Source organism: Malus sylvestris, chromosome 10, assembly GCF_916048215.2.
Source record: "Malus sylvestris chromosome 10, drMalSylv7.2, whole genome shotgun sequence".
NCBI classification, from domain to species: Eukaryota; Viridiplantae; Streptophyta; class Magnoliopsida; order Rosales; family Rosaceae; genus Malus; species Malus sylvestris.
In genome coordinates, this window is record NC_062269.1 from 37,365,629 (window position 1) to 37,379,130 (window position 13,502).

The 13,502-nt window shown below is 39.3% G+C and overlaps 2 protein-coding genes across 2 annotated transcripts; both read left to right on the plus strand.

Annotated features, from left to right (window-relative positions):
• The first annotated feature begins 875 nt into the window (after window positions 1-875).
• On the plus strand, window positions 876-3,103 carry LOC126584528 (cation/H(+) antiporter 4-like). The gene is made up of 2 exons (XM_050248882.1): window positions 876-1,745; window positions 1,979-3,103. The coding sequence occupies exons 1-2, from the start codon at window positions 876-878 to the stop codon at window positions 3,101-3,103; spliced, it is 1,995 nt and encodes a 664-aa protein (XP_050104839.1).
• Window positions 3,104-4,544: 1,441 nt separating this feature from the next.
• LOC126584816 (pre-mRNA-processing factor 39-2) lies at window positions 4,545-11,947 on the plus strand. Its single transcript, XM_050249170.1, has 12 exons — window positions 4,545-4,761; window positions 4,903-4,988; window positions 5,084-5,313; window positions 5,488-5,655; window positions 5,974-6,340; window positions 6,434-6,577; window positions 7,520-7,672; window positions 7,779-7,895; window positions 8,333-8,413; window positions 8,595-8,744; window positions 8,993-10,753; window positions 11,441-11,947. The coding sequence occupies exons 1-12, from the start codon at window positions 4,707-4,709 to the stop codon at window positions 11,525-11,527; spliced, it is 3,399 nt and encodes a 1,132-aa protein (XP_050105127.1). The 5' UTR covers window positions 4,545-4,706; the 3' UTR covers window positions 11,528-11,947.
• The last annotated feature ends 1,555 nt before the right edge of the window (window positions 11,948-13,502 follow it).

Here is a 13,502-nt window from a genome sequence, read left to right on the forward strand (position 1 = left end):
TACTTCTTCTTATTTTTGTAGTGACTGCCTTCTGGATCTTTAGTGTGGTGACACCGTATCAAACTGGAATGCAGAAGAGGATGACCGATCCGGTGACCATATGCACGGTGTTTCCGCCTCACGTTAATTCGCTTGGCTTGTGGAACAAATCGGATGCTTGGCCGGTGCATGTTAAAGACCCGCTTGGGATTGTGCATTTCACCTTTCGACTGCAGAACTACACCCTCCCAATTCTGGAGTTTGAAATTACTCTCATCTATGTTCTAACCCAACTCACCCATTTGTTTCTCAAGTTATTTGGCCTCCCGGTGTTTGCCGCACAACTTCTGGTACGTACCATGTATCGGATAAAAGTTGTAGATGCATATGAGTCTCATAGTACATTTCACATAATACATTACATTAATGGTTGACAGTCGTTCATCGGCATGTTCTAATTGTCTAAATATTTCTCACCATCATTGTGGTTGTCTTTAGAAAGAAATAGTAGTGACTAACCATGCGGGCTTGAGGAGCGGAATTTGTGAGGTTGATCACTACAAGGAGCGGAATCTTATTTTGTGGTATAATTATAGGCATCTATCGCTACAAAATGGACTCCGCTCTTGCAGTTTCTTGGAACGATAGATGATAAAACAAAAATTGGTCTTATCAATGTTATGAGTGCATTAAGTAATTACTAGTGACATTAACATTATTTTGGCTGAACCCTCCAGGCTGGATTACTCCTTGGTGATTTAGGACTTGACAGAGTGGTCCGACATTCAAGTCGTGGCTTCAGTTTGAATCCCATATTTCCTTTTCCTAATCAAGAAGTACTCAACATAATATCACTGTCTGGCTACACACTCTTCACCTTCTTGTTTGGAGTAAAAATGGACGTCGGATTAGTATATAAAACCGGAAGAAAGGCCATCTACACCGGTGTTTTAACCTTGATAGTGCCTCTAATTGCCGCCACTGCAACCCTTCTCATCCTCACCTTCCAGTGGTCCTTACAAGCCGAGGAAATTGTTCAGCTTCTTTTCATAACATCAATGCACTCTCTGTCTCCGTCCCCCGTCATCCATTGCCTCCTCACTGAGCTCAGAATCTTAAACTCTGAGCTCGGCCGGCTCGCATTATCATCGGCACTTGTCAGTGACCTCTCCAGCATTTCACTCACCGGTGTTTCAACCATAATGACAGTCATGCAGCAAGATCCGGATAAGCCCCTTATCGACTTGACGATGATGATAGTCTTCACCTTGTTTGTTTACTACGTTTGTCGTCCAGTTATGTTGTGGATGGTGAGAAAGACACCGGAGGGCAAATCCGTTAAGGACTCGTACATATCAATAATCCTGCTGGCTGTTTTTGGATCTGGATTGATTTCCCATGAAGCTCGTCTGTCCATTGTAGTGGGCCCTTTAATCTTGGGATTGGCTGTGCCAGATGGGCCCCCACTGGGAGCTACACTGGTCAGAAAGCTTGACTTTATGGTCAATAGGGTTTTTATGCCGGTTTTTGTGACGACGTCCATGATGAGGGTGGTTGTACATCAGGAGGTGCCTGATGGTGACCAAACGGCAGTTCGTGCCACAGCAATCATCACTCTTGTGATCTTCTTGAGCAAATTTGTGGCCTCTTTGGTGACTCCTTTGTGTTGCAATATGCCTCTCAAGCATGCTGTGGCACTAGCACTCGTAATGACCAGCAAAGGCGTTGTCGAGATAGCCGCATACACCATTGCTAGAGACACTTGGGTACGTAAGTTTAAGTTTATATAAATTAATAATACATACATGTCGATATGGTATTACCAATCTAGTCAATTTAATTATAACATGCAAATACTTATTTTAATTTAATTTAATTCGTAACAAACTACACATTATTATTGTCACACGTTCACGCATTTGCATGTTCATCTTTATAATTACTAATAGGCAGCCTTACTGATATTAATACTAGTTCCCATGTTTTTCCTTATGCGCAGGTTATTGTTCATGGGGTCTTTAATTACATGATGTTCACCGTCGTATTTAGTGCAATTGTCGTGCCACCTCTTGTGAAGCTCTTGTACGATCCTAAGATAAAATACGCCGGCTACCAACAAAGAAACCTTATGAATGACAAACCCAATTCCGACCTACGAATCCTTGCGTGCATCAACAGAGCCGATAACACCCCCGCCATCATCAATCTTCTCGACGCCGCGTGCCCTACTCGAGAAAGCTCCATCACCCTCTACGTCCTTCACCTCATCGAGCTAGTTGCCCGAAGCACGCCCATCTTCTTCGCCCACGATATACACAAAAGGGACCTCTCCAACTACTCGTACTCCGACAATGTCATCCGCTCGTTTACTCAGTTTATGAGAGACAACGATGGAGCTGTCTCCGTTAATGTATTTACAGTGGTCTCTCCTCCCCAATACATGTATGACGACATATGCACCCTCGCGCTGGACAAGGACACGTCGCTCATAATCCTTCCGTTTCATCGGAAGTGGTCGACCACTGACGGGTCTATTGAGTCGGAAAACCAAAACGTAAGGGATCTCAATCGTAGGGTACTTAAAATCGCGCCATGTTCGGTTGCCATTCTTGTGAACCGTGGTCACATAAGATGCACCAACTCCTCAGCTGAAGGGTATAGAGTTGCGGTGGTTTTTCTCGGAGGGAAGGACGATAGGGAGGCGCTTACTCTCGCGAAACGGATGGTGAAGGACGCGTGCATCAGCCTGACGGTGATTCATCTGGTGGACGCATCAGACCACGAGGAGAGTCACAACAAATGGGAGTGGGTGCAGGACAATGAGATGTTGAAGGAAGTAAAGCAGAAGAGTATAGGATATGTGAGTTACGTGGAAGAGAATGTACAGGATGGGACTCAAACGACAAGGAAAATACGGTCGTTGATGGACGACGATGAATACGACCTGCTCATCGTCGGGAGAAGATATAAGGTGAAAAGCCCTCAGACGTTGGGTCTTGAGGACTGGAGTGAGTTCCCGGAGCTTGGGGTTATCGGCGACATGCTTTCCTCAGCGGACTTTCGCTGCAAATCTAGTGTGTTGGTGGTTCAGCAACAGCAACAACGTAGTAATGTCACTATTTAGATCAAATTTGTAAATATATGACGTGATTGTTGATAATTAGATTGTTATTGATTAACGTATTTATTTTCTATTGTTATGATTTGCAAATTTAGTTTACCTAGCATTACTCATAGTATTCTAATTTTTTTTCTTTTTCCTTTTGGAATATGCTCTTAAACAAATTATAGGCTGAAGCGATATTTTTTGTAATTAATAAAGAACAAAGTGAGACTCAATTTTTGTTTTAAAAAATAATTTATATGAAACAAGTACATTAAGTTTGTGGTATTTTAAATCAATGATGTGATGCATTTAGATAAATTGAAACGTAACAAGTTTAAAAAATCTCACTTTGTATTGTCAATAGTTTCGTATGGTCAGGCAAAATGGAATTAAATGTGACTTTTGAATTGAAAGAGATGGAATTGGTTGCTTCAATATTTTACCCTAAAATTTGTAAGTGGTTTCTGAATTAGGTGAGGTTTTCAATTTGAGCAATTTGTACTATAAAAAAATTTAAAATTGTATTAAGTGGGCTTTTGATTCAAAATGGTTTTCTAAACTACATTAAAAACAATATTTGATTACTTAAAGATGAGTAGGTTATACTCAAAATTATTCGTTGTCTATTTATAGAACTTCATGTTTATAATTAGAACCGTTCATATTATAAATCACCCTATAAAAATCGTCTCTGCAAGAAATCAATTAAAACTAAGGTCGTTTAGTTATTAAACTGTTTAAAAACAAATGAACGGTATTGGTAAAAACATTACAAACTGTCTATGTATTTGCTATAATAGATTAACTAAACAACCTTAGTTTTAATTCATTTTAATTTATTTTTTGCAGAGATGATCTTTACAATGTGATTCATAATATGAATGGTTATGATCATAAGCACAAAGCTTTGTGATTAAAACACTAAGAGTTTTGAGTAGGAATTCCTACTCATCTTTGAGTAATCAAGTATTGTTCCATTAATAAAATCTCTAAACCATATTAATAGAACTCTCTTTGTTGACTAAAAGAAGGTAAAAAGGTCAATTTTGTCTTCTACCACAAAACAAAATGATGAGCAGTAGAGTAAATTTACGCAAACTAAATTTTACCCTTTTTTTTAACCCTCGCCTAATAGTGATCCTAAGACCATCTCCAAATGAGATGTCAAATAAGATTAAAAGACATTCAAGTGTTCTTCAATGGATATGTCATATATGATGTGGCATGTGAGTCATTTGACTCATTGCTTTCTAATTGCCTTTTTTGACAGCAAACAAAGAAGGTGACAAATATTTTTAATTTAATTTTTTAATGCAGGAGTCTCATTAACAACCAATAGAATACAAACTAAAAATTTTCAAACTATTTATTAGTTTCTTGTAGATATGGTGTCTCACGTGAAAACCAACGCGTTACTTAACGAGTTTATTGACGAATTTTTTTCGGATGACCGGAATATTTCACCGAACAATCTTAATTAATTCGTTGAATCGAACCATCGTAACCAAATACCCTCCTTCACCTCCATCGCCTGTTATCAGCCGTCTCCTCCCTATCAAGCCTCGTTAGTCGCTACCTCCCCCTCCCCTCTCTCCGATCACATTCATCAATTTTTTCGGCTATGCGGACTTGCAATTGCGAATCGGAGCCTCAGCCCATGGAGTCAGACTCTCCAGGTAAACGCGCGCTCTCTCTCTCTCTCTCTCTCTCTCTCTCTCTATGCACACACACACACACTATGGTTCCTCTAGGGGTTACTCTAGCCACTGTAAGCTGCTTTCTGAATGCTGAAGTAATGCACCGCTCAAATTATTCAGCTTTTCCGTCGGATGATTTTGATGGAGTCTCACTCGACTTTGATCACTGGACTTCACTCATTTCGGAGATGGAAAACACATATTCTGTAAGCAAATAGCTTTCTTTTCTCTCTTAATTTCGTAAATTTTCATAATTTTTATGCTTTATTTTTGTGAATTTTGGCTGTGAAATTGTGTGCAGGATGACATCGAGAAAATATCCTCTGTTTACGACTCTTTCTTGTCCGAGTTTCCGCTCTGCCATGGATATTGGAGGAGGTATGCCGATCACAAGACCCGCTTATGCAGTGTTGACAAGGCTGTTGAAGTTTTCGAACTGGCGGTGCAGGCAGCAACTTACTCTGTTCCCCTTTGGGTGGACTACTGTAACTTCAGTATGTCTGTTTTCGAAGACCCGTCTGATATTCGCAGGTAATATCAAATTGATTCCGTAACAAAATTCAGCTATAAATTTTGAAGTAGTTGAATCATTGATGCGCCTTTTCGGTTATAGTCATCTGAACTAGTAGAAATTTTCAGCTCTCTTGCATGTTTTTAGACAGTGTTTATTGTTTGCAAGTTTAAAACTTTGAAATTCTTGGACAGATTATTTAAACGAGGCATGTCGTTTGTTGGAAAGGATTACTCATGCCATACTCTGTGGGACAAGTACATTGAGTTTGAGTATTCTCAGCGGGAATGGAGTTCGCTGGCACAGATTTACATCCAAGCTCTAAGATTTCCTACCAAAAAGTTGCACCAGTATTATGAAAGGTATATCTTGCATTGATTCGTTGGAGTTAAAAAGAAAAGGGGAAACCTTTAAATCATAGCTCTCGATCAAGTTTGTGCTCTTTCGTTATAATTTCTTATTGTTCAGTTATTACCATGTAATTTTTTGAAGACCTTGTTTGCATGGTAATCAACAGTTTACCACAATGTGTGGTTTGCTGTTATAGTGGATTTCAACTGACGTTGATTTTTTTTTATGCTTGCGGAGTGTAACATTTACAATTTTGTGTCTTTTTTGCCCTTCTAGTTGAACCACTTAGATGTTATTCTTACAAGGCATCAGTTTCATTTTCTCATCAGTTTGAATAAGTTGGCTGCCTTGTGTGAAGAGGAGATGAAATGCCAGAGTAATTCTACTGAAGATTTGCAATCTGAAGCGGTGGTTGGTAGCGAAGTCCCTACATTTTATACGGATCATGAAATTGCCCTTGTTGTCAAAGACCTACTGGATGCAGAAAATGGCTTAGACAGGCATAAAGCACTGGAAAAGTACTTGTATACTGGAAAGCAGTTGTATCAGCAAGCATGTCGGCTAGAAGGAAAAATTGGTATTTATGAGAGCAATATAAGGAGGTCTTACTTCCATGTGAAGCCACTTGATGTGGGTCAGTTGGAGAATTGGCATTCCTATCTGGATTTTGTTGAGATGCAAGGGGATTTTGATTCGGTATTGTTCTACAATTTTCTTTTGCTTACGTGGCCTTGGCCCCTTGCCTCTCTTTTATTGTTATCTGAATCCCCTTTCATCTATTGTGTGTAGGCTGTAAAACTTTACGAGAGATGCTTGATTCCCTGTGCTAATTACCCTGAGTTTTGGATGCGTTATGTGGATTTCATGGAAATTAACGGAGGAAGAGAGATTGCAAACTATGCTCTTGACCGAGCAACCCAAATTTTTCTAAAGGTATTTTTACTTGAAACTATGCATCAAGTTTTAGATGAGTTGTATTTTGTGCTACAATGTTTTGATTAGTCAAACACTAAAGACCATAACATTGGGAAGTTACAGTATAATTGTCTATTACTGGTTCTCTGAGGAATTGTACTGAGTTGTATTTTTTGGTGTATCATCTTTAATAATTGAAGTTGGAACCTTCATAGCATGAAATGGACCAGGAGATGAGGCACTTGTCTTGAGAATGTGAATGTTGGGACATGTCATGGGCTTTCCAAAAATACTAGATCCTAAACTTGTTTGGCAAAGATGAACTTTTCTGTAGCATTTACCTATTCAGCCATCACATAATCAACTCTAAAACTAATTGTTTTTCCTCCTCAAAGGTAGTTATAAAATAATGACTTCATCGGTCACCTTACTGGTTGCCAGGCAATTAAAGCCAAGGGTTTAATTTTCTTTTGTGTAAGGAACTAAGGATACACTGGAAACTCATTATGGATAGGATTATACAAATTTCTTTGGTGATAAAACAATCATTATACTTGGAGTAATCTCAACTGTCAAATAATTTCATCATGCATCATGTTGTGGACAACTTCGAGCAGTACTATTTTAAATTTTCTGTACTATAATTTTTTCTCTAGAGGTCGCACTTGGTGCGATGGCAAGTGCCTTCGCCCATGAGCGGTAGGTCTCGGGTTCGAGACTTGGGAGCAGCCTCTCCATAAATGGGGGTAAGGCTAGCCGACATTCACCTCTCCTAGACCCTGCGTAAAGCGGGAGCCTTGTGCACTGGGTACGACCTTTTTTATAATTTTTTCTCTAAAATCAGTGTTAGCAATTGTGTGACAAGTTTATGATGTTCTCAATTGCTGCTAGGATGCCTTGACTCGATTACTTTGTACATGACTGGAGATGTTTATGGCCATCCTCATATGTTCGTTGCAGAGAGTGCCGGTGATTCATCTTTTCAGTTCCAGGTTTAAGGAGCAAACGGGAGATGTATCTGGTGCCCGTGCTGCTTTTCTTCATTGCGATACAGAATCAGATTCTTGTTTTGTGAAGAATGTTATGTCAAAGGCTAATATGGAAAAACGTATGGTATGCAATCAGCTCTTTCATCAATTAAATGAAAATATTACTCGTTCTTATTGTTTTGATTAAGAATGAGGACCAACGCAAGCTGATGCTTTTCCTACATTATCAGGGAAATATCACAGCAGCTTCCAATATATACAAAGAAGCGCTAGAAATGGCTGCAGAGAAGAAGAAGATGCATGCCCTTGCTATTTTATATGTTCATTTTTCTCGACTTATATACATGGTACGTAATATATAAACACAGGAAAGTCCATATCTGCATTGGGGTGATAGCAATTACTTGCTACAAGATTTGGTTCCAGTTTCAACTCCCCCTCTATTTCAGTTTAAAGTGCTTAATGCCATTTAGGCATATTTAGTAAGTATCCATGTTTTATTATAGTATTTATTAAAGAAAATGCAGCTCTCCTGTGCTTATAAAAATATAAGTCCACGTTCCAAAAATGATTTGGTTTGTTGTATGGATAGGCAAAGTAGTATGCAGCACACAATGTTGGTCCTTTTATGAACTCGTTGATATATGAACTTCTGTTTCTCTATATGCTTGCATTGTCCCCTTAGTATTTGACTTTTGAGGAGATTTTCCATTTATTTATAGTACATGAATGTGGTGGCTAACTTTGATATGATTATCGACATCTCCTTGCTTTCCTGTCACAGATGACTGATAATGCAGATGCTGCCAGAGATGTCTTGATGGATGGCATCAAACACTTACCTTATTCCAAATCACTTCTAGAGGTATTTCTCTTCTCTTAGTACCTTATGAATATTTACATTTCCACATCATGAATGGACCTGTTGTGGAAATACATAGTCTGAATCTATGCTTCAATGTATTAAACCTTACTCATTATATCATCATGATAAAAGTTTAACTTCGTTACAGAAGTGTAAAGTTGCTTGATTGATATGTCTTCAGGAGTTGATAAATTTCGCAAGTATGCATGGAGGGAAGCGACACCTAAATGTGGTAGACTCTATTGTCGCCAAAGCAATCTCTCCAGAGTCAGGTGTATCTGATGGTCTGAATGCAAAAGATGCAGAGGATATTTCAAGTTTATATTTAGAGGTGAAAATTTCTCTTTTAACTCAATTTTATGTTGATACTGTCATTTCTGGTCTTTGGAAAAATAATAGATTGAGGGGAAAAGGTGCTACGTGTTGCTTTCTGCCTCTCCATATTGTAATTTCTTATAGTACGAGGGAAATATAGTATGGTGGTTCGGCAATTTCACTAACCTCTGGGAAGACTGTAATTACAGTATTATGCTATTTCATCAGGTTCTTTTGGTTCTGACTTGTATATGATGGAAACAGTTTGTTGACCTTTGTGGAACCATCCATGAAGTAAGAAAGGTGTGGACTCGGCATGTACGACTGTTCCCATTCTCTACAAGGACAGCTTTTTTCCATCAGAAACCTACATTTAGAAAACCTTTGGAATTGGCTAGACAAATGGAGGAAACTCTGGTCGCTATGCCTCAGCAGCCATCTGGAGATTGTAGTTCTGACTCCTTGATTGTGCTCCCATTGCATGACACCGTTGACGGCAAATCGTTATTGCCAGACAATCATAGTATCGAGTCTGGCCAGGAAGGAACTGATCATACGTTGGACCAGGATATGCCATCTCAGGGAAGTCAGCTTGAGCAGATTACCTCCGACAACCTTCAATCAAGCCAACCTGAAAACATTCAGGAAACACGGAAACTACCATCTCCAGAAATTTCAAGAGAGCAACCAACACAACCAAGAGATGATAAACCCGAAGCAAATCTGCCATCTGTAGGTTTAGTAAAAGTGGAACAGGTATCTTCAGAAAATCCTGAGGAGCCCAGAGAAAATACTACTGAACCAAAGGCATCATCTGTTGAATTAGAATGTCAAGTTGCTGAAGGGAATGAAACTGTAGAATCTTCACAAGAACGCACAGACAGGAGCGATGTTCATCGAGAGATTGACAACAAGCCTGAACAAGACCTGAAGCCACTGTCATTGGAGAGTCTTTCTTTAAGCTCCCAGGAGAATAAAAATCCGGATTCAATACCCTCCATTTTTCACAAGCGTGAAACTTCTCAAGAAACCAATACTTCAAATGAAAGGAAGCTAGAGAGCAATTGCAAATCTAATGAAGACTACAGCCCAAGAAATACCAGAGCTTTAGAAACAGCTGGAAATGAAGTGGTTAGTCCTAAGCCAATGCAAATGCCTTCTCAGCCAGCTGTAAATAGTTATGGTGACTGGCGTCAGAATAATCATTCCGGTAAAGTTCGTAGAGATTCCAAATTTGGCTTTCGGGGACGTCTACAAAGAAACTCATATCAGCAGAAGCCACTTTCTCCTAAAAAATACCCACAAGCTGAAACGGGTCGTCCAATGCCTGGGATTCTAGGTCAACCCCCTCAACCTTTGTCTTCACAGAGCTCGCAAATTAAGCAAGGCAGCCAGGATCATAATCGATATCAAGCAGCAGCCACTCCCACTAATGTAATGGCACCTAATGCTTGGCCTATGCAGAATGTACAAGCACCAAATTATGCCTCTTCATCTCAGCCTCAGTTGCCTGTCCAATCTGTTCCTCCACAGATGTCCCAATCATCCGTTTTAGGCAACGTGCAGTATGGCATGCAGAACAGCCAAGCATATAATGAGATGTGGCAGTATTATTACTACCAGCAGCAGCAGCTGTTTCTTCTACAACAACAGATGCATCAAGCACAGCAGCAGCAGCAGCCGCAACAGCAGCAGCAGGTCTTGTTGCAACAGTATCAGCTTCAGCAGCAACAACTTCAACAATATTATGCTCAGATGCAACAGCAACAATCTTATCAACAGCAACAATTGCAACAACTACAGACGCAACAGCAATTTAGTCCGCAATTCCAGATGCAACAGCCGCAAATTCAGCAACCTCATCCGCAGCCGCAAATTCAGCAACTTCATCAACAACAGCAACTTCAGGAACAACATCTGATGTACTTGCAGAAACATCAGCAGCCATTACAACAACAGTCCCTTATGCAGGAGCAGCAGCAAAATATCCCGTCCATGATTCAGCGGGACAACTACCACCATCAGGTATGATATTTGCAATTGTCTAGATACTTGTTAAAATTAAACCGAAATCACTCCAAATAAAAACCACTAGTCAAGGAAACTAGGTGTTAGCTAGGTGCATGATAAAAATTAAACAAGTATAAAAATATCCTATGCATCAAATATACTATCTTGTGTAACTTGCAAGCGAAATAACAATTTCGGATTAAAGTAACCCATAAGGGGAAAAGGATAAAGAGTTAAGAGGTATGACAATTTGAAATTATCACAGATGCATAGGCTTCTCCTATTTTTCTCCCCTCTTCCCCAATTTTATAGTAATGCCAGTGTCAAGGGGGAAGACAAAAGTTAAGAGATGACAATTTGAAACCGTCACATAGTTATCAGGTCATCATTTTTTATCTCTCCTTATCGGCACTGAACGTCCAGCCTTGCAAACAGTTGTATCCTATTATTAGTTATGAGAAACAGAAATAACTGTGAAGACGTTATCAGCATGTTGGAAAACATCATATGCTTCTGATTGTGTTAAGCTAAAAGCCTGAGGAATTAGTTTGCTTTGAAGCTACAACTTGATGATGTGAAAATCGGTGGTGCACAATCCACTGTCCAAAATATCCCCTGACATCTTTAAATTTAAATTATCGATGTCTCCCCAGTTCTAACAAGCATAAATTTCATTTTTCCTTTGGTTTTTGGGTTATGTAGGACCAAGCCGTCATGCCACCAAATAATTATGGAACAGTTGCATCTTCCGTATCTCCCCAAACTCATGAAGAATGTCCGCAGAAGTGAAGGGAGATACCATCATGGGCAACACAAGCACGAAACCCGGTTCACAAAACCCAGTCCCCCTCTGGAACTCAAATGTTTGAACGTAATCCTGTTGCAACGTTAACTATAGCACTAATGCGACGCCTTGTTGGTATGGTCATGGAATTCTGGTGGGTTAGTTTATGTTTTAAAGGGTATTAAATGACAGTGACGAGCTCTTCTCAGCCAACATAGGCTGGCCCTTGTATATTGAGCCATGGTTTTGCGTTGCAAATAGCCTTCAGCCATGAATTTGTCGAATTTCGATGCATGTTAGTGATTTGTTGTATTGCATAGTGAACGTACAATCTATACCTTCGTGTGGTTATTACCGTCAAATCATTCATGCGCGTGAAAGCATGAAAAATTCGATTAGCGAGAATGGCATCATCACTTACTCGACATCTTTCATGCAAAGAGTCATTTCAAATTTCAAGCAGAATAACGGAAGATAGGTGTATTAAATTCCACCCTTTTCGGGTTTTACGGAATTATTTTTGCATGTATGTTAGAAGACTATGATTGTAAGGAAGGAGCCGAGCAGTGTTGCTATTACCGCTCACAGGCAAAAACCAATATTTGGACATAGGCAGCAACAGCGGTAATCCGCCGGTTGAAGGATAAAAGAAAGGGAGTTTTAACGAAACACTTCCAGCATTGTTCACTTTTAATGAAAACCACATTTCTACCTTTCCCTGGTACTATTCACTACACATTTATTTGTCATTTTTCATTAAAACTAAAAAAAAATTTGGATTTTTCGTTAGTTTTCCTTAAAAAAAGGGCGACCACCGGCTATGCTTTGATTTATTCAAGATAATCATAGCCATTGGTTGGCAAGTATGAAACAAGCAAATGAAGAGGGAAAACAAGCAATTGAACAGAAAATAAAATGATTATCGAAACATGAATTACACAACCACCCGCCTCGAACGTCACTTGAAGGAAAATTCTATGCTTATATAATACAAGTCTACACAGACTCTCAAGAAATAAGTAGCAACACAACTCGACAACTGACTTACATTACCAGAAAATGCGTTAGTGTTCTCCGCATGACCTGCAGGCAACGCATGCAAATTTGTGAAAGTGCAAAAGACTAAACAGGCAGAAGATCAAGAACAGCAGTGTTAGTCAAGCTAATTTAACAACCCAACTAATCTCTCTGATATTCGAACCTTTCTTTCAACAGGATAGCAGCAAACCTAAGCAGGAGGCCGATCCCGCTGATATTCATACATATCTTGATCCATCAGTACATGCATTATCTTTGTATGCATGAAGAAAACCACCACCTATATTCTTAATGCAGGTCATCATGAATTAACACAAGCATCCTCACGACGACTTTCCAAACTTTACATGTCAGTCAGTTAAGCATCTAATAACGAGCATGACACAAATCCGTTTCTCAACCTGAACTTCCTACGCTACCATGTCCTACATATAGTTAATCAGAAAAGAGGTGCATCATAATTCCGAGAGCAATCTTGAATCGTTGTATATAATTCACTTAAACATACAGTCTGATGTATTATTCACAGGTTTTGAATTCCTAATCAGAAAACAAAACTGAAGGCCTAATCTGATTTGATGCATAGTCAGATTACTTCCCCTCACATTTCCTTTCAAGCTATTTTGAATTAAATCGAGCAATGGATCTCCGGGAAAAGAAAATAAAACTAAAACTAATCTCTAGAACATGGTAAAAACCAGAAAAATTCAGTCCGTCAAAGCGTACAAACAAGTCTTCTGGGAATATGATGCCATGTAGACATAGGATGCACAAGTAGTTTGTCCTCCTCTTTGTGTTCCTCCCAGTTTCTTGTTTCTCATCCAGAAGGGCCAAACCTTCACAGAACTACAGAAAAGTTCTCAATTTCATTATCATACAGTTCATTAGAAGTAAGACTTACTTTTAAGTTCAGAAAGTATTCAGCGTCGTTAATTATTATGG

Bases quoted from the DNA above. Each gene is read 5' to 3' on its own strand.
- LOC126584528 (XM_050248882.1), top strand. From the start codon at position 876: ATGGACGTCGGATTAGTATATAAAACCGGAAGAAAGGCCATCTACACC. The intron at 1,746-1,978 runs GTACGTAAGTTT...CCTTATGCGCAG, and splicing joins CCATTGCTAGAGACACTTGG to GTTATTGTTCATGGGGTCTT.
- LOC126584816 (XM_050249170.1), top strand. From the start codon at position 4,707: ATGCGGACTTGCAATTGCGAATCGGAGCCTCAGCCCATGGAGTCAGAC. The intron at 5,314-5,487 runs GTAATATCAAAT...ATTCTTGGACAG, and splicing joins GACCCGTCTGATATTCGCAG to ATTATTTAAACGAGGCATGT. The intron at 7,896-8,332 runs GTACGTAATATA...TTCCTGTCACAG, and splicing joins TTTCTCGACTTATATACATG to ATGACTGATAATGCAGATGC.